Here is a 19,246-nt window from a genome sequence, read left to right as displayed (position 1 = left end):
TCTAAAAAAATTAAACCAATCCCTTTTCCTTAAAAATAAAAAATATGATACCAGTATAACTTTATGCATCTTAAATTATATATCAAATATTATGCATTTCCTAACATAAAAGGAAAAAAATAATAATAATAAAACAAAGGGGAAAAAAATAATAAAACAAAGGGAAAAAAATAATAATAATAAAGGCATGCATAAAATTAAGATGCATAAAGTTATACCAATTTATTAAATTGTAAAATTAAAAAAGTCTCATAAACGGTCAAAAGGTAATTTAATCAATTTTTTATGTAAAAGGGTGTCTTTGTTTATTTTTGAACCTTTAAGAGGTGTCTTTATCTAAAAAATAAGTAAATTTTTTCTGAATGCCTTTTGTCAAATTTCGTGGATGTGACTGTACTTTACTCACAAATTATGATAAATAATTGTGATCCCATCATTCCACCAGAATACATCCAACTGTACAGCACTGTTCAATTTAATAGAAAAAAAGTTTTAGAGGATTCCAAGAATGACGCTAAAGGATTAGGAATGATGGCTAAATATAGAGGATTCCAAGAATGATGCTAAAGGATCAGGAATGATGCCTAAATATAATTTCATCACTGTTCAAATATAATTAAATATTGTACAATGTGTAATGCAATTCCAACACCAAGAATGATGCCTTAAAAAGACCTAGGAGTGAAACTAATAAAATTCTCTTTTACTTTTATTGTTCACAATTATAATTCTCCAGCATTTGCTTTAGAAACCAAAACCCAATCTGATTAAACTTTGTTTTGCTCCTGAAACCTAATCAACAAGGCTATGACATTCCTCCTTCAATTATTCAACATACACCAAAAACAAACAAAGCCACTTTTCGAGCAGACTGTCCACAATTCAAACCCATAAATTTCAAAATCTCCACTAAGTTTTAGGTGCAAAATCCAACAATAATCTGCCTTGAAAAGCAACACTGTCCTATCTTACAGGGGCTTCAAAGAAGAAAATTGAAGGAAAAGTAATTAGTGTTGGCCAAGCCGAAGGAAAATGATTTTTTTTTTAGTTGGAACTCACACAAATTACTTTCAATTAGGTTTGAACTCCTGACCTCCCTTTAGAAAGTAAGAACCTTATACCACTAAATCACAGGCCTGTTGGTAGTCTGAAACTATAATTTATCTGTTTAGCTAACACAAAAATGATAAAGTTGTGTTAAACCAAAACAACTTGATTCTCAGGATAATCAAACCAAATATGGGACTTAATAATAGCAAGTTGGGACCCACTTACAATCTGCAAACAATTTGATGCAGAGGGGAAACTACACAAACGGGGCATGTATGCAAAAACTGACATGTACACAAGCACAGACGACTCAACGCCTAATATACAACTTCACTCAAGTAAGAAAACTTCGTCAAAGTGGGGCCGAACTAGCTCAAGGCATCAAAGTTGTCTCACCCTAAACCTAGCAAGAATGGTTCATCAACCCAATAGATACACCAACACTACCAAAATCCAACCAGGCATACCAAAACCCAGTCAAGCCTATTTCATGAAGTATCATTGAAGATTGAAATTGCTTTCTTTTCAAGTGTTCAACAAATTTCATACTTTCCAGCACCAACATTGAATAATAATACATCTGTTGATGCGGTGCTAATTTAAAATGTCAGCATAACAATTGACGTTACATCCAATATCATTGGTAAAACTACCATTATGGGCACAAATGATGCCAGAGGCTGCAACAAATCTCTTTTGAGTGACTTATATCTCTATCTTGCCAGATTCATCCCATCCAAAACACCATTTCAATACATGTATTACCTTTAAGAAGTTACCAGTTATGTTACAACTCTTTTTACATATTCTATGCAACAATGGATAACTATCTATAGTAACAAAAATTGCTTTCACTCACAAGAAACCCATGACTCAAGGTCTATTTTTTGCCATAGTTTAAGCATTGAGTTAAATTTTTTTAATATAGACCACCGACAAATAGGACAGTGAAACAAAAAAAAGTACAGCTCAAATTATTAAGCTTGTAGGGTTGGTTGATGGGAGGAGTGAACAAGTATTTCACAATCCAATCAACATTGAGATCTCTTTCTCAAAAATAAACTATAATTCCCAAATGGCCAAATAATAAGAGCACCTATGGGCCAGAATTAGCTAAAGGCACTTGCCGTACTGAAATGTAAGTGTGTTCAGTTTCACATTTATATCTTTTTTTGATAAGTAATATTGTTCTTTTTTTTGATAAAGTTGACAAATTTCTTCATGATACATGATGTTCTGCCACAAAGACACATATATTAAATGAAGCGCAGTAAAAAAAATCCCTCTTAAATCTAGAAATTTGACCTTCCGTAGCAATCATAAGAGAAATATATATATATATATATATATATATATATATATGAAACAGTGAGGTCTGAGATGAAAATGGAACTCAGTCTGAAAGCTGTGGGAGAACAAATTTATCCACTTTAGTGAATATATCACAAGTTTAAGCCACCAATCCATACAAACTACCATTGAGAATATCCAGAAATGGCAGGAAGAAAAATAAGAAACAAACAAAAAGATAACGTACATCACCGAAGTAACCTTGACATAAATACCATCAAACTGAAGCTAGAGACTCTATGTATGTATAAGCATAATAACTTCGAAATTGCAAAGGAAGGCATTGGTAAAAATTTTCAGGTGCCGAATTATGAAGCTCCTTGAAAGTATTATCCTTAAACTTATAAGATAAGACCTTACCGCCGGGTACGTGCACCAGCAACGACGACTCGTCTTCGTGATCTTCTCGAACAAGACTAAGTATACAGTAAGCATAATAATGTATACAACCCCTCTGTTCCATCTCTGGAAATGCATTTAAAATTCCAACAAGATCAACACTATACTTCACAAACCATTTAGAGTAGTCCCTCTCCATCTCAAAAACATCAAATTGCGTCGTCAGATTCCCATAAGTCTCTATAAGATGCAAATGGCCATTAGCCTGGCCAAAGTACGTATCCCTCCTCGGCCCCCGATCCCCAGAAACTGCTGGAATCATCGGCATTGTTCCGAGACACTCATGATCAATGTCAAAACGCAAAGAAGCTCCACTGGGACTAATCCAATGAACCGAGCTGTTCCAAAAGACCCCATCAGTGAGCACCCTATCATGTGAGGTCGTAAAGGGATCCCCACATGACCTCCAAGACCGAGTCTCCGATGAATACTCATCGATACAGTATACAGAAGGAGCCGTGCTACGAACGCAAATAACCTTATAATGAATAGATTTCAATGGATCAAAAGCCAAATTAACACCGAAAACAGTAGAAGATTTAGCTCCACTGTGAGGTACTGGAAGTGTCGAGTATTGCTTGGTGGTGGGATTGTATATATAATAATTCCGAGTTTCTTTCCGTAAAGTACAACAGAGCAACAAACCATTGCAAGACTGTGAGATTTGGATACCTGATGGGGCGTCGGCGAAATTGAGAGATCTAAAGGGGGCTCCAGAGAAATTGCTGTTGCTCAAGGAAACGAACTCGTATTCTGTCTTGGCGAAGCTGCTGGGTATAGAGGGAGCTTTGCGGAGGAAGAGGCCGGAGGGTCTGCGGTTTGGGCGTCGCATAGTGTGGAGGAGAGAGAAATGGGAGGCAGAGATGAGAGAGAACCAGTGTTTGGAGACGGATTTGAATCTGATCAGAGAGTTGACAGGCGTGCAGACGATGATCTCCGTCAAGAGGTCGTCGTTGCTGGCGATTATGGTGGCGGCTGACGACGGCGTTTGGAGGCAGTCCTCCTCCGGTGAGGAAGTTTCCGTGTCTGTGGTGGGTAACATTGTTGTGGAGTAGTTGTGATTCTTGTTTTTCGTTTTTTCGATGAATTTATTAACTCCGGATAGCGGAATATTATACAAACATTTCTCTGTGGCTGATTTTGTAGCTCAATAATGCTAATAAATTAACATATGAATTAGGAAAAAAAATATATAAAAAATTATGGATTAATATATGGGCCATCACAATTCTTAAAGGAGTAATGATACTTGTCGTCCTTAAAAAAGAAATAAATTTTCTTTAAAAAATGACGTAGGATAGAATTATGAACACTTTGATAAATTTGTTTTTGATCTCAGAGTGTTTTTTGGGTAGGGAATACCTTTTGAGAAAAATTCACTAACTTAAGCTTGTGGGATATGTTGATTTTTGGCTAAAAACTTTAGTTATTATTTAAGAAATTTTGTTAGAGACTTTAACGAAATCAGTATGCTATGAGATTTTACATTTCTCAGATTTTACATTTAGTAGTTTTTACTGATTAAATTTTGCTTTTATTTTTAATTTCCTTCTAATATTAGATTTTCTTTATGAATTTATTGCGCCTTTTTAAGTAATCCGTTCATTGTGAACACTTTTATCCACTCCACCGTCTCAAATTGTGATACATCTCAATAACACCTGGATAAACTGCAAAGCGAGAGGTATGGAACTCCTATAGAACATCCTCACGACACCTAGCGGGAACAACCATCAAACCTCTAAACCGTAGACCTCCTTCAAGGTTCAATCTTTCACCATCTCTCCATCCGAAATCTCTGTGTGAATGACATCCAACTTTGAATCTTATTTCTGCGACTCAATCACTCGACTAACAAGAGTAGGTTGAGCCACAGGACTAAATAAAAATGTCCACTCACTACTATCATCGTCACTATAACAATGCAATCCCATCTCAATCAAATCTTCAAACATCTTCCATTTCCGAATGGCTAAACTAGCCAAAGTACCACGAGATTTCCGACTTAAGACATTTGCTACAACGTTTGCCTTTTTCCTGATGATACTGTAAATCAAAATTGTAGTCCTCAATAAACTCAACCCATCGCCTTTGCCTCATATTCAAGTCCTTTGAAAAGAAAATGTACTTGAGGCTCTTGTGATTCGAGAACACCTCGAATCGCTCACCATACAAGTAATGCCTCCAACACTTTAAGGCAAAAACGACTGCCGCTAACTTCAAATCGTGGGTAGGGTAGTTATGCTCGTAAGTCTTCAACTGTCTAGACCCGTAAGCAACTACTCTACCATCCCGCATCAATACACAACCCAATCCGTCATGTGAAACATTACAAAAGAGAACATAACTCAAGCCACACTCAAGTATCACCAACACTGGAGCCGCAATCAACTTTGTCTTCAGCTCCTGAAAGGATGACTCACATGTTTCATTCCACACGAACTTGATCCCCTTTCAGGTGAGTCGAGTCATTGGAGTTGCCAAACGGGAAAAATCCTTCACGAATCTCCAATAAAAACCCGCCAAGCCAAGAAAACTCCGAATCTCAAACACATTCTTAGGATGCTCCCAATTCAAAACCGTTTCAATCTTCAAAGGATCAACTGATACTTCGCCTCCCAAAACATGTCCCAAAAATTTCACTACTTGTAGCCAAAACTCACACTTCTTTTATTTGGCATACAAACAGTGCTCTCTCAAAATCTGTAAAACTATCCCCAAATGGATTCCGTATTCCTCCCGAGATCGTGAATACATAACTGTCCCCAAATGGATCTCGTACTCCTCCCAAGATCGTGAATACATAAGGATGTCGTCGTCCACGAACACTACCACAAATTGGCCAAGTGCATACTGTAAATCTACTATGACACAATTTACACAAAAAATATATTTATATAGACAACCATTGGAGATGCTATTAGAGAATATCACTAATAATTATATCTTTTATGTAGTGTGGGATGCAATTCAAATTCCAGGAATGATGTCTAAAGTACGCTAAGAGTGAAACTGGGATTCTCTTATTGTTCATTTTTATAATTTTCCATCACTTGCTTTAGAACCCAAATCCCAATCTGATTAAACTTTGTTTTGCTCCTATAACCATTACTCTTTCAATCATTCAACATACGCCCAAAGAATACTTCCTCCGTCCCATATTAAATGTTCATGTTTAAAATTTAGAATTTTTTAAGGAATATGCCACTAATGCATTGTCCCTTTTTAAAATTACCAACTTATCCTTTTTAGTTAAGATACGTATAATTACCAAGTTTGAAATTTTTTAAAAATATAAAGGACAATGATGGAAAGATAAAACTTATTTGCTTTGACTTTTCAAAGTGGACAACTAATTTGGAACATCTAAAAATGAAATAATAGACTACTAATATGTAATAGAGGTAGTAAAAAACAACCAAATCCACTTTTCGAGTAAACCGTCCACAATTCAAACCCCATAAATTTCAATATCTTCACTAAATTTTAGCCGCAAAACCCAACGATAATCAGCCGTGAATTTACAGAGGCTTCAAAATAGAAAATTGAAGGAAAAATACTTGGTTTCGGCCGTGTTGAAGTAAACTTGAAAATTTTCAAAAATAAATTAAATTAAAACTTTAAAGTCTGAAATTATGATTTATGCTAATATGCATTCACACAAATGATATGGTTGTGTTAACCAAAACAACTTGATTCTCAGCATAACCAAGCATTCAATCCGAAAAGAATTTTATCGTTGATGCAACCCAATTCTAAAGAGGTGGGAGAAGGAAGATAAAGCAACAGAGCTCACATATGTAACAGCATTTCCCCGTGCCCTATGAGAAATATGGAAAACATACCCTCAAAGTAGCAAACAAATTGATGCAGAGGGAAAACTACAAAAACAGAGGGCATGCATGCAAGAACTGATATATAAGCATCCACAAACGATTTAAAGCCTAACTTACAACTTCACTCTAGTAAGAAAACACAGAATTCGTCAAGTGTGGCAGAACAGCTCAAGGCATCATAAGTTGTCTCACCCTAAAGCTAGCAAGAATGATTCAACCCAATAGAAACACCAACACTACCAAAATTGAGCCAGGCATATTTCATGAAGTATTCAAATTACTTTCTTTTCAAGAGTGTAACAAAATCCATATACTTTCCAGCAAGAACAATGAATAATAATACATCCACTGATGTAGTAATAATTTAAGATCTCAACGTACCAATAGGTATTATATCTAACATCCTTGGTAAAGCTACCATTACGGGCATGAAATAATGCCCAATGGTGCAATTAATTTCTCTTGAGGGACTTATTCCTCTATCTTACCAGAATTGTACCATCAAAGAAACCATCAAACAATACTATGTATTACCTTTAAAAACTTATGTTACAACTCTTTCGTATTCCATTGCAACACTGCATAAAAATTGCTTTGGCTCATAAGAAATCCATGACTCCAGGTCTAATTTTTTTGCCAGAGTTCCAACTTTAAGTTGAATGTTTTTTAATATAGGCCATATAAATAGACAGTGAAACTAAAAAGTACTGGTCGAATTATTAATCTTGCAGGGTCAATAGAAAAGGACTGATAAGTATTTCACAATCCAATCAACATTGAGATCTCTAAGTATATTTTCCCCAATGGCCATATGATAAGAAAACCTATGGACCAAAATTAGTCCCTCTCGATCTCAAAAACATCTTTGGAAACGCATTTACAATTCCAACAAGATCAACATGACACTTCACAGACCATTTAGAGTGGTCCTCAGCAAATGGCCATTAGATTCACATAAATGCCTATATCTCCCATGCCTCCTAGCCCCAGAAACTAAAATCCTCGGCATTTTTCCAAGACACTCGTGATCAACATCAAAGCGAAAAGGAGACCCACTGGGACTAATCCAATGAATGGAGCCGTTCCAAAAGACCCCATTAGTAGGTACCATATCATACGAGGTCCGAAAGGGATCCCCACGTGATGTCTAAGACCAAGTCTCCAATGAATATACATGCATACGGTAAATAATGTATAAATACGGTTGCAAAGTAGACGCTGAGTACTACTACAAATGCAAATATCTATATAATGAATTGATTTCAATGGATCAAAAGCCAAACCAGCACTGAAAAGAGTGCAAGATTCAACTCCACTAAGAGGTGGAAGTGTTGAGTATTGCTTGGTAGTGGGATTGTATATATAATAACTAGGAGCTGCTTTTCTGACTATTTTTTGAAAAGTAGAACAGAGCAACAAGCCGTTGCAAGATACGTGAAGGATAGTCCACGAAATTGATAGATCTGAAGGGGGGCTCCGTACAGATTGTTGTTTTTGAACAAAACGACCTCAAATTCGGACTCGGAGGCGCAAGGGAGAGGTGTTTTTCGGGAGGACGAGGCTGAGGGTCTGCAGTTTCGTTGTTGGTGCCTGTGATGGCTAACATTTTTGTTGAGTATTGAGGTGTAACGACTACTCTACTACTAGTACTGGTTGCAGTAATACTTGCCCACATAAGTGGTGGAACCCTGCTATCTCATGGGGTTTGGGCCCCACTACCATATGTTGATGGGCCCACGCCCTCTTGTGAGGAAGTTGGTTGATCCCCCGCTCGGTTGAAAGATAATTTATTTATTCTAAGTTGTCCCACCATTCCGGCCGAATGCATCCCAGCTGTATAGCACTGTTCAATTTATTAGAAAAAAGTTTTAGAGGACACCACAATCAATTAATTTATTTTATGCATCGTGTGATGCAATTCAAACGCCAGAAATGATGCCTAAAGGATCCTTAGAGTGAAGATTCTCTTTTACTTTTATTGCTCATTATTATAATTTCCCACTACTTGCTTTAGAAGCCAAAACTTAATCTGATTAGGCTTTGTTTTGCTCCTACAACCCTATTCAACAGGCTAGAATATTCCTCCTTCAATCGTTCTACATACACCAAAAGAACCAAAGACAACCAAAGCCACCTTTCAAGTAGACTGTCCACAATTCAAACCCATAAATTTCGGTATCTCCACTAAATTTTAGCTGCAAAACCCTACAATAATCAGCCTTAAAAACAACAATGTCCAATATTAAAGAGGCGTCAAAATAGAAAATTGAAGGAAGAGTATTTAGAGATGAACCAGTTGAAGGAAACTTGAAAGTCTGAAACTCGGATTTATCTGTTCGGCTAACACACGGATAATATGGTTGTGCTAACCAAAACAACTTAAATCTCAGCATAATCAAACCAAAACAATAATTTCAACACCGATGCAACCCAATTCTGAAGAGGTGGGAGAAGGAAGATAAAGCAAAAGAGCTCAAACATATAACAACATTTCCCGTCCCCTATGACAAATATGGAAAACAAGAAACACCTTGGTACTTAATGATAGCAAGATGTACCCACTTAAAGTTGCAAACAATTTGATGCAGAGAGAAAACTACAAGCAGGGCATGTATGCAAGAACTGATACATATAAACGAACAGATGACTTAAAACCTGACCTACAACTTCACTCGAGTAAGAAAACATAGACTTCATCAAGTGTGGCAGAATAAGCTCAAGCATCAAACGTTGTCTTCCCCTAAAGCTAGCAAGAATGGTTCAACCCAATAGACACACAACACACTACCACATAACACTACCAAAAGCCACACAGGCATATTTCATGAAGTAACATTGAATATTCAAATTACCTTCTTCACAAGTGTTTAACAAATTTCATACTTTCCGGAACCAACATTAAATAATACATCCCCTTATGCAGTGCTAATTTAAGATCTCTACAAAACAATAGGCAATTTTCCATTACATCTAATATCATTGGTAAAACTACCATTATGGGCAAAAAATGATGCAAGAGACGGCAACAAATCTCTCTCTTGAGTGACTTATTACTTATATCTCTATCTTGCCAAATTCATCCCATCAAAGACACCACTAAACACATGTATTACCTTTAAAAACTTATGTTACAACTCTTTTTAAGTATTATATCGCAACACTGGATAACTATCCATAGTTAAAAGAAATTGCTTTTCCTCGTAAGAACCCGTGACTCAAGGTATAGGCCTATTTTTTGCCGGAGTTTCAACATTGAGTTGAAATTTTTTAATATAGATCACCGATAAATAGGACATTGAACCTAAAAAGTGTTGTAGGGTTGATGGAAGGAGTGATAAGCATTTCACAATCCAATCAACATTGAGATCTCTTTCGCATAAATAAACTATTAATGATAAGCGCACCTAAGGACCAGAATTAGCTAAAGGCACTTACTGTATTGAAATTTAGGTGTGTTCAGTTTCACAATTATATGCCAATTTTTTGTTGTTGATAAAGTTGACCAATTTCTTCATGATATAGGATGTTCTGCCACAAAGACTTATAATGGAGCGCAGTAAAAAAGAAGTTCCCTCTTAAATCTAGAAATTTGACCTTGCTAGCTTTGGTTCATTGTAGCAATCGTAAGAGAAATATATATAAGAAGCCGTTAGGTCTGAGATTAAAAAAAAATAAAATAAAATAAAAAAGAACTGAGTCTGAAAGCTGTGGGATAACAAATTTATCCACTTTAGTGAATATATCAAAAGTTTAAACAACCAATCCGTGCAAACAACCCATTGACAATATCCAGAAATAGCAGGGAAGAAAATAAGAAACTGTGCATTAAATTTATTCAAACATGTATGAAAATCATGACACATTCAATAAGAGAGAAAAAATAGCTTACATCACGAAGTAATCTTGACAGAAACATCATCACACCGACGCAAGAGTCTCTACGTATATATAAGCATCAAAACATCCAAATTGCAAAGAACCCCTTTTGTGAATTTTTCCAGGTGCAAAACTATGAAGCTCCTTGAAAGTATTATCCTTGAAATTATAAGATAAGACCTTACCGGGTATGTGCACCAGCAGCGCTGACTCATCTTCATGATCTTCTCGAACTAGACTAAGTATAGAGTAAGCATAGTAATTTATACAACGAGTGTCAAGGTGGCTCCGATCCATCTCTGGAAACGCATTTACAATTCCAACAAGATCAACACGATACTTCACAAACCATTTAGAGTAATCTCTCTCCATCTCAAAAACATCAAATTGCGATGTCTGAGTCCCATAAATCTCTATAAGATGCAAATGGCCATTAGACTCGGCAAAGTACCTATACCTCCTCTCCCCCCAATCCCCAGAATTTGGAATCCCCGGCATTGTTCCGAGACACTCATGATCAATGTCAAAACGCAAAGAAGCTCCACTGGGACGAATCCAATGAACCGAGCTGTTCCAAAAGACCCCATCAGTGAGCACCATATCATATGAGGTTGTAAAGGGATCCCCGCATGACCTCCAAGACCGAGTCTCGGACGAATATACATCGATACAGTAATAATATACAGACGTAGCCGTACTACGAACGCAAATAACCTTATAATGAATAGATTTCAATGGATCAAAAGCCAAACTAACACCGAAAACGGTAGAAGATTCAGCTCCACTGTGAGGTGGAAGTGTTGAGTATTGCTTGGTGGTGGGATTGTAAATATAATAATTCCGAGTTGCTTTTCCGATTTCTTTCCGAAAACTACAACAGAGCAACAAACCATTGCAAGACTGTAAGATTTTGATACCTGAAGGGTCGATGGCGAAATTGAGAGATCTGAAGGGGGCTCCAGAGAAATTGCTGTCACTGAAGGAAACGAACTCGAATTCGGACTCGGAGGCGCAGAGGAGAGAGGGGGTTTTGCGGAGGAAGAGTCCGGAGGGTCTGCGGTTTGGGCGTCGCACAGTGTGGAGGAGAGAGAAATGGGAGGAGGAGATGAGAGAGAACCAGTGTTTGGAGACGGATTTGAATCTGATAAGAGACTTGACAGGCGTGCAGACGATGATCTGCGTCAAGAGGTCATCGTTGCCGGCGATTATGGTGGCGGCTGACGACGGCGTTTGGTGGCAGTCCTCCTCCGGTGAGGAGGTTTCGTTGTCGGTGTCTATGTTACGTAACATTGTTGTGGAGTGATAGAGAGTAAAGACTACTCTACTTGAAGGGATACTTGTTTTTATTTTTTCCACTATATATATATATATATATAATGTATACGGAGGTGGTCAATAATTCTCATAAATGAACAGTGGGGTTAATTGGATTTTCTTCATTAATAGTGGGCCCATCACAATTCTATAAGTGCCAGATTTTCTTTTCCAATTGACTTCTTGATCACTTACTACGTCGTTTCTCTGTCTTAAATAAAAATGCACGTGTACACAGCTCTATGACCGGGTGTAATAACAAATTTATTTACGCCTCAATTAAAATGTTTGAATAAAAATTTGTGTCAACCAACCATTAATTTAACAACCAAGAGTTTGGGAGGTCCAGTATGGGTTGTTCTGACAAATCAACCACTCTGATTGAAAGGAAAGACAAGACATCGACCCTTCGAGGCAGGACGCCCACTTCTTTTATCCTGACAAGCATGCATGCCCTATTTATGGATTATGACTGCTTTAATGATCGCTAAAAAAAATAATGAAAATTAAAAACATTTGGACTCCAAATCTCTCTTCTTTTTCAATTTTTTAAAACAAGTTTAGGGCGAAATAACTGAAAATCACTTTAAAAGAGCCAAATTTTGGAACAGAAACTTGTAATTTCCTAAATTGAGATGTTTTTGCTAGATCTTCCCCATAACCCAGATTTTGAGTAAACTACATAAATCTTTGTATCAACTTTTTCATGGTAATTCTTATTTTGCTTTTGGTTGGTTGCGTTTGGCATATCCTGATTAGTCTTAACACCAAAGAGGATTTTGGAAGACGACTCAAAAATATTTATATAAATCTAATAGAATAAACTAATACTAAATGATTTTGGAAGATCAAAATTATTGACGCAAAAATATTTATAGAAATCTAATTGAATAAACTAATACGGAGAAGATCAATTATTGAAGCAAAAATATTTATATAAATCTAATACAATAAACTAGTACTCCATGACCATCTCGAGGGATCATCGGGATCATCGACATTCGTGAGGTACTGTGACATTGCAGTTTTTGCACGCAAACAAGTATCTTAAGTTGATTATGGGTTGTAGAAGGTTGATTTACGCGCAATGAACTGTTCCAGTACCTGTCAAGCAATCCTGACAGTCCCAATGCTCACAGAGTCTTTAATATATTGAGGGAAATTAGGCAAAGCATGTGATATACAGAAATCCTACATACAAATAAAATAAGACTGCAAACCATATATATATATATATATATATATATATATATATACATATTTTTTACGGATAATACAAGCCTGAGGAAATATTATCAACACAGATAATTTAATCCCAACATGTTTAATTTTCTTTGTAACGAAGTAGTATTAATAAAGTACAACAGAGTAGAATTCTACAAATGAAGAAAGAAAAAGAAGAGTATTCAAAATGGAAAAGAGGCACACTCTACTGTCCTGAAGAATAATAGTTTTCACTTCACCCACTATTTATTCAAACAAATTTCAGAATACTCACAGGAATGTCCTGTATGGCCTCCCAGCGGCCTCGTCTTGCATATGCTGTCAACATGATTACCAAAAGGTAGAGATTCTTAATAAGTTATCTGGAGATATGGACCAACAACACTTTTAAGAGTCAATTACATCCAATTTAAAAAATAAAATAAAAAAAAAATTAAAGATCATCATCTGGAAGAATCACTAGAAGATCAAATAAAAAGATTATAAATGCAATGCATTGCAAACCCAAAGACAAACAAAAGTAAAGATATGAGCTCATTATTATAAAAATATAAAGTTTTGTACGACTTTGGACTTTGGATACCTTACTAGCATAAACATATGGTGACATAACAAATCAAATTATAAAGTAATGGAATGTATTTGTACCTCGTATAATGCCAGACAAATAAAAACGTAGGAAATAAAATTAGCAGTTTCAAAACACAATCCCTTAGAAGAAATTCGTTAAATCAAGAAGGCACTAGAGTATACCACTCTATGATTATGGAGAGAGATGAGCACGCCAGAGCATGCATAAACGAAGTGCATGATAAATTGATAATACATCAAAAGATGATTGAGAAAACTTTTCTCTGCCGGCCAAACTTCTTGAAAGAGCATCAACATGTATAATTCTAGAATATCGACATGTATTATTCCAGAATACCAAGGTGAAATGAAACCAACTAAGACAAATCTATGGTGAACAATGAGTTACAATAAGTAAAATAAGAAACACAACTGTGAATTAGTAACAGTTATCTGACTAGACAAATTGCATCGAACACCATTCTTGGGACAAATCTAACTCCCATTAAAAAAAACACAAATCTCGATTCTCTCCCCAGAAGAAAATCCTAATTCAACTGAAATACTTACCCAAATTACCAAGCATTAGCCACCAGAAAAAATCAGTATAATCTTTAGTTCCAAATGAACTGAGCATATGATAATAAACACCCCAAAATCAATGATTCAAATTCTTTTCGTTTATATTGAACTAATAACAAACTACAATTTCTCAAACTTGATTATCCAACCAGAACCATCATATCAATCAAAGACGGGAATATCCTTCCTAGTTCCTTCTTAAAAAAAGGTATAATCTTCCAAGTAACAGGTGCAAGACAAATGTCCATTACTGCTCTATCAAGGCACGTGTGTGAAACAAATAACAGGAATACTTTTCTTTTTTTCTTTTTTTTTAATCAAAAGCAGTGCGAGTACTTTTAGTTTTTTCCCCAAAAACAACAGGATATAATCCTCAGTGTCTTTTTCCCTTTCCATTTCCAGAAACATTAAGGTTTTATAATAATACAAGGGGATCCATAAATTGGACATTCCCGTAGTTTTGCATACATTAAGTGCTCCTCAAATTTCCAGCATAACTCCGACAGCCACTATAATTTATGAATGCTAGGAGCACCAATCAAGTTTCTATTAGACAACCGCTACAATTTACACACATATTAGGAGCATCCTTCAGGTTTCGAACATCACATTTTACCTATGTTACATGGATTCTTCAAAGTAGTGAAGCACCCCGTGTCGGACACATATTGCTCGGACATAGGTATGGGATATACGTCCAACACTTTTGGTTAGACATTTACTTAAAAAGCATATCCAAACATTCAATTTTATTATATTATTATTTTAAAATGAGTTAAATGCCGACATTGAACACTTTGTTACATAAAAACATTACTTTATTCTAGAAAATAAAATAAAATAGCGAAATAAAATGAATATTTAGCAGTGTCCATGTGTCCTTATATTTGGAGATTTGACACGTCGGACACACGGATACGTACCTGTACATGTAACTTAGCATTTTACCACATGCTCTTTGAATTCCTAAAACACCTGCTCTTTCAAACACAAACACTTGGTGAGATAGAGAGTGATTAAGCAACATCACAGCAAGTAAAATGTCAAGGGAGAACTTGAGCAGAGACATATATTTAGGCAAAAGAAGCGGTGTAAGTTACATCAGAAATTCAAGGGTCCCTTTAATTATTTATGTCAAACTATTGGGGAGTCATTTTGTAATTCTATTCTCTACTGGGAACCCAACAAGCTAGCAATAAATAAATTATCGCGTCACCAAAGTAGTTAGATATTAAGTCTCCAGGCAAGAGAAAAAGGGCATTGGCTTAGATCAACCAATGGGCTAAACATTGTAAATCCCATTCCATAACTACACCATTTTCACCAGAAGCATAAAGTACAGCTATCACTAAGAGTGTACACTGTTGTCCTCAGTTCTACTCACATATAGATAGGTGATCCACTCCCCCTGAATCCCAACGACTCATAACAAAATATGATGACCTCGCAAAAGACTTGATTTCTCAAAATATCATGAAATCTCATCCACTTCCTGTGAGACTTCAGTTGAAAGAATCCAGATATAAGGATATTTTTCCACATTTTCCATTCAATTCCTTCCTTATTTCCTCGTCCATGGTAATGTAAATCCTAGATTAAAACTATTTATTTAGTCTTTGGCACCAAAGTTGTGTCATCAAAATTTAAAAAAGGAAAGATGCTTGTATTATCAATCACATAGGGTACAAAATGTTTTGCAATAAACCCGTCAAGAACAAGAAGTTCAACCACATTTGTTTTTGCCACCATGTTTTTTATTATTATTACTGTTCTAACGTAGAACTTGAATATCAGTGCTACTAAAATTTCCATAGGCCGCAGTATCCTGAAAGAGAAGCCATAAATACCACCTTGCTGATTCTTGTTGCAATTTTAAACCATTATGTCCTTAACACAATATTTTGTCTACTAAAGTGAAGCCACTGAACAAAACCAGTAGCCCATATCAGTGTCCTCATTAAACTCATACAACACAGTCTCGAAATTCTAATTTTCTATCTCATTAGATCTAGAACATGGAAGTACAGGCAGGGATGGAGCTAGGAGTGGGCCAGCTGGGCCAGTGTCCCCCCTAACTTTTTAAAAAAAAATCATGTATAACCTTAAATATTAATCACTTACTATATATTGTCCCTAAAATTCATTAAAATTTTCCAATTGGCCCCCTAATTTTTTACAAAACACTTATATATTGACCCAAGATAGAGAATTTGAAAATAAATTTAGTTTGTGTCTCCTTGAATTTTAGTATTTTTCAACTTGTACTCTTTTAACTATATTTCTAAAAGCTCAAATTTAAAATAAAAAAATAAAATAAAATAAAAAATTACAAATAAATTTAACTTTAGATCCCCCCCCCCCCCCCCCCCCCCCCCCACAATATAAAATTTCTGGCTCCGCTCCTGAGTACAAGTATTCTCTCACAACAACAACAACAACAACATCATCAACAACCACCAAGTCTTTTCCCAATTATAAGTATTATCTCGCATGAACAAAAAATAAAAATAAAAACCCAAACAACATAAATAGCCATTAAAACATTAGAAAGATACAAACTTTTAGTAATAGTATTCCAAATATCATATATTGTAGAATACAAAAGTACAATGGAAGTGAATATATCTGAAGTTTATGGTAACATAGTTAGTTAAAGAATGCAGTCCCTCTATTAATCAAGACATATAAGACCTCAAACAAGTAATTAGTTTCAAAACTAGTAGAAGATGAAATATTAGAATGTATATTTATTGGCTAATGGGTAAAAGCTGAATATAAGTATTTCAAACAAGAACTTCAGTTGGACACCAATTGACATGTAAATTTTAGATGGCCTATCACAACTCAGAAGAATCATAACCACCATTGCATTCCAAGTGAGAAATGCCACTTCAGATCATTAAATGTTTTAAGACTAAAATTTTAGATGGCCTGTCACAACTAGGAAATATATATATACATATCCTTATTTAAACAACTGCTTAAGACCAAGATTAATATTAATGTCAAGTGTCAACTGACTATTACAGAAAATGTACGAATTATTATGTTACCACTAAATATAAACTTGATACAGAAAATGTATGTGAATTATAATGTTGGACCACTACCTACATATGCACTTGATAGCAAAAAAGTAGTTGTTAGACTACTATCCAAGTATACACATGATAAACAGTAATCTGTGATAAAGTGGGTTTTTGTTGGCCATTAGATCCACCACTCTCTATTCTCGAAAAAATTTAATCCTGTTAATACCTCCAATTATTAAAATTATAGACATCCCCCAAAAAAATACAATAAAAAAATCCCAGCATTGCAATCCACATTCCTTATTGACATTTTATGAAGTAGGTCAACCATGTCCAATTGTTTGAACTGTTAGCTAATTGCACAAAAGGTTTAAAATTTTCAGAATGATCATATATGGGAGAGCTAAAGACATACAAGCTAAGTCAATAAAGGGAAAATCATACTAAATGAATTGTGGCTAGAATTGGTGAAATTTGCACTCATCGTGTATGAAGTTACAATCTTGGAGAAGCCCCAAAGATGAAGTTGCCTACTAAGGAATAAAGCTATGAAATATCAGATCTCACTATCAAAAACATGATCTTATTATTCATTTTCTCGTTTGTCTGAACAACGGGCTAATGGGATAGTTGCAGAACTGGTTCCCTCATACGAGTAACTATAAAAAATGGGAAAACCAAAGGAAATTATCAAGAACATAAAGGATCACACTCCTGCTCAAGTGTCAAATTAAGAAGATGAAATTGTCAAGAACACAAAGTATCACACTCCTGCTCAAAAGACAAATTAAGCTGAGGCCATCCTCGATCTCACCTCAGAAGGAAAATGTAATGATTCTAGAAGAATTCCTACAGTCAACAAAATTAGAATGAACAAGAAGAACACAGCATGCTAGCTATGAATAACTACAGTCTAAAAGACATGCACATTTACAATTTGACAACTAATAATCAAACACCTAATGCCCAAATAAAGACAAACAGAAATGTAAAATCTATTCTTTGATGTAAATTTTCCTATTTTGATATATATATATATATATATATAAAGCTTTAGCAGTATCTAGCTTCAGTATCACAGCTTGTGTTTGATTTTTTTTTTTTTTATAAGTCACAGCTTGTGTTTGATAATAACTGGATTTAGCAATAAACAAAACTTTGGAGAAAAGCCCTAATCTTTTTTAGTTCAGTTAGCAAATCAAAGCCAAGCTCGTCAGCAACTTAATCACATAAGTTAGTAAAAAATTTAAATCGCAGAAAAACTACACAAAATTTATCAAATGTAATCAAAGCTATTGTACTCGTAAGCCAACATTTAATCATAAATTCAAATAGTCGTGTAAATTATAACTGAAATCGAGAGAATTAGGGCACTAACAGGTCCAGAAAAGAAGACGACAGCAATGTCATTCAAATGTAAGCTGATATATATATAGACAGAGAGAGATATTCATACGAATTCTTTGACGATGCCCTTGTAGACGATTATAGGGAGGGCGATGCCGAAGAGGCCGACGAGAGCGAAGTTACGACGAGTCCACCTGAAGTTGTGTTCCAGATTCTCCCTCGCGCTGCCCCACTCCTCTATGAACCTGTTCTTGTTTGCCTCCATTCCTCCTCCCATTTCTTCCTGATTCCCTTTTTGTCTCCACCACTCTGCAGCTGCTCTCTACTTCCTCTCTTTAAACCCCTCTCCCTCTCTCTGAGTTTTGACTTGTGAGGATGGAACGTTGGTTTTACCAATATTTCTCGTCTGACCCATACATCATACGGTCACAAGTACCCCCAAAAGGGGTAATTTAGGAGCAATATTTAGTAGCTTGGTTGGTGAGCATTCTGGGTGAGCATAGAGTAGATATTGATTATTGAAGCATCATTAGCTTATTCATAATCCCTTTCAAATTGCAGCATTAAAGTGCCCATACACATGATCTAAAAAAAAAAATTAATAATAATAACAATGTTGATAACAAGTTATGATTTTAGGACTTGGATTCTCTAACTTAAAATTTT

The 19,246-nt window shown here is 35.5% G+C and overlaps 2 protein-coding genes across 5 annotated transcripts; both read right to left on the bottom strand.

Annotated features, from left to right (window-relative positions):
• Positions 1–2,617: 2,617 nt before the first annotated feature.
• Positions 2,618–3,841, bottom strand: LOC132277953 (F-box protein At5g07610-like). Its single transcript, XM_059779790.1, has one exon. The coding sequence runs from the start codon at positions 3,839–3,841 to the stop codon at positions 2,618–2,620; it is 1,224 nt and encodes a 407-aa protein (XP_059635773.1).
• Positions 3,842–10,431: 6,590 nt separating this feature from the next.
• On the bottom strand, positions 10,432–19,008 carry LOC132278977 (F-box protein At5g07610-like). Of its 4 annotated transcripts, none has more exons than XM_059780889.1 (3): positions 18,690–18,828; positions 15,125–15,176; positions 10,432–13,367 (listed from the first exon to the last, which is right to left on the bottom strand). In XM_059780889.1, the coding sequence occupies exon 3, from the start codon at positions 11,799–11,801 to the stop codon at positions 10,554–10,556; it is 1,248 nt and encodes a 415-aa protein (XP_059636872.1). In that variant the 5' UTR covers positions 11,802–13,367; positions 15,125–15,176; positions 18,690–18,828; the 3' UTR covers positions 10,432–10,553. The 4 variants fall into 4 exon arrangements, with proteins under 4 accessions (XP_059636872.1, XP_059636873.1, XP_059636874.1 ...); XM_059780890.1 differs by having other exon boundaries at positions 15,125–15,181; positions 18,690–18,803; XM_059780891.1 differs by lacking the exon at positions 15,125–15,176 and having other exon boundaries at positions 10,432–13,411; positions 18,690–18,825.
• Between the last annotated feature and the right edge of the window lie 238 nt (positions 19,009–19,246).

Source organism: Cornus florida, unplaced genomic scaffold, assembly GCF_030987335.1.
Source record: "Cornus florida cultivar Cherokee Brave unplaced genomic scaffold, ASM3098733v1 CherokeeBrave_3.0.0_Hap2_Chr10, whole genome shotgun sequence".
NCBI lineage: Eukaryota > Viridiplantae > Streptophyta > Magnoliopsida > Cornales > Cornaceae > Cornus > Cornus florida.
This window is presented reverse-complemented; position numbering and strand designations above follow the sequence as displayed.